The sequence below is a fragment of the Dacryopinax primogenitus genome, assembly GCF_000292625.1.
Source record: "Dacryopinax primogenitus strain DJM-731 SS1 chromosome Unknown DACRYscaffold_1, whole genome shotgun sequence".
Classification (NCBI taxonomy): domain Eukaryota; kingdom Fungi; phylum Basidiomycota; class Dacrymycetes; order Dacrymycetales; family Dacrymycetaceae; genus Dacryopinax; species Dacryopinax primogenitus.
The window spans coordinates 1731320-1733303 of record NW_024467198.1 but is presented as its reverse complement, the minus strand read 5'-3'; the positions used below and the strand labels follow the sequence as shown (position 1 = coordinate 1733303).

The 1984-nt window shown below is 48.9% G+C and overlaps 2 protein-coding genes across 2 annotated transcripts; both read left to right on the top strand.

Annotated features, from left to right (window-relative positions):
• Window positions 1-606: 606 nt before the first annotated feature.
• DACRYDRAFT_45575 (uncharacterized protein) lies at window positions 607-888 on the top strand (the record flags this gene model as incomplete). The annotated part of the gene is made up of 1 exon (XM_040774654.1): window positions 607-888. A coding segment is annotated over one exon (282 nt), but the record flags the coding sequence as incomplete, so codon positions are not given.
• Window positions 889-1417: 529 nt separating this feature from the next.
• DACRYDRAFT_45195 (uncharacterized protein) lies at window positions 1418-1624 on the top strand (the record flags this gene model as incomplete). The annotated part of the gene is made up of 1 exon (XM_040774629.1): window positions 1418-1624. A coding segment is annotated over one exon (207 nt), but the record flags the coding sequence as incomplete, so codon positions are not given.
• Window positions 1625-1984: the final 360 nt, after the last annotated feature.

Below are 1984 nucleotides of genomic sequence, written 5' to 3'. Positions count from 1 at the left end.
AAACCATTCCTTCCAAGTTAGCCATGCATCCAGTAATATCAGCAACCTGTGGGTTGCTTTCCATTTTGACATCTACAGGTGCCAGTGCTGGTGATGCCTCCTGCAAATAATTGGGGGATGGTGGCCAAACCTTCATCATAGTGTTACCCAGTGCCCATTCCACTGTCTCCTTTAATTCGACTGTTGTCCATGGTTCATCTACTGCCCTGTCTTATTTCCATTCAAGCCTGTTTACCATCTTGTCCCAGAGTTGGCTTTTGGTGGGCAGGAATTCATAAGCATGTAAATCTGGGAAACCATTCCTTCCAAGTTAGCCATGCCTCCAGTAATATTGGCAACCTGTGGGTTGCTCTCCATTTTGATGTCTACAGGTGCCAGTGCTGGGGATGCCTCCTGCAAATAATTGGGGGACAGTGGCTGAACCTTTGTCATAGTGTTGCCCAGTGCCCATTCCTACCAATTTTCCCCATCTCTCCCCTCTTCCCCTAGCGAGTTCTTGCACGCCACCCATTGGACCAATATTTCAGACACCTCTTGGGTTGGATCAGCATGCTCCGAGTGCACCAAGACAATCCAGCACAATGGGCATCCCTGTGAGTGCACTGAATCATCCAGTTGCATTACTCAACCTCTACAGACGTTATGAGTTGTGCCGTCACAGACAGCGTAGCTATCAGCCGCCCATGCTGCGCCATCCACAACTATCCTCTCCCTCTTCCTAGCTCTCATGCCAGCTTCTGCATTCCTCACACCCATCTCAAATATGTCTGCATCTTCCCAGGCTGCAATGCTCCTACACAACTGGACATGCAGACCTGTGATCTGGAAGAGCACACTGCACAAGAGACAGCATACTGCACTGTTGGCAATTCATATGCCTTGCTCTGACAGGGTCAATGCGAGGCATACCAATGCGATGAGATTGGCTGCAGCTGCTATTGGCCAAGACCAGCTGAGGAGGAGGACAAGGAGCAGGAGGAGGCACAGGACAAGCAGGAGCAACTGCAGGTGCAGTTCCTGGATGATGGGGAAACGCTACCAGTTGGTGCCAGGCCAGCAAAGAAGAAAGAGAAGAGGAAGGAGAAGGGGAGCAAGGGCGCTGCCAAGCTGAAGTACAAAGGCTTGCACTTCGGCAGGCGCAGGATGCACAACAAACAGCTTGTGGTCTGTCCATGTGGCGTCATACTTGCTCAGGCAACCTTCTATGGTTCAGAGGGCATGTCCTCAGTTGCAGTCAGCAAAGTTCATGCATCTGTAGAGCAAACACTAACCTTTCACTTCTCAGCCTTTCCTCATGTCCATATTCCCCACATGCAAGGCCATGCCTGAGGTGTTGTTCTTTGACAACAACTGCACTTTAGGCCAATATCTCATAGGCTGACCAGAAGCCAAGCACTTCAAGGAGACTGCGCTTGTGGTGGATGTCTTCCACTACAAGTCAAAGGATGCAGACAACAATGTCTATTGCAGCACTCACTGCAATCTGGCATCTTTCCCCAAGTTGTATGATCTGGCGTCCAAAACCTGGATGTTCCACTCCTTGGTGTGCAAGCAGACCAATGCACAGATACACAAGTATCAAGGTCAGTTGCGAGAGATGAGTGCCATTTCCTTGACGAGGTGATCAAGGCAAGGAAGGAGGCAATCATAGAGGGTTTGGAGTGTCAAGGTTTTGCTCCTCACTTGAAGCCTGCCAGTGCTCTGTAGACTATGTATGACTAATCAGATTACTTGTATTATATGATGTACAGCTACCAGTATTCCATGAGCATAGAGATGAACCGCAGTGATAAGATAACAGTGATGGCAAGCACAATTTGTGTTAAGAAATTATATATGTATGGGTCATTCATTTGTGCAGAAGTTCCTGTCAGGGCACCAGCTCATTGCTTGGTCAAGAGACATGACTAAGCCTTTATGACGTGGAAGTAGCTGGTATACCTTGGCATGTGCTGGAACCTGCTGGAAGGATTGGATGGTCAGG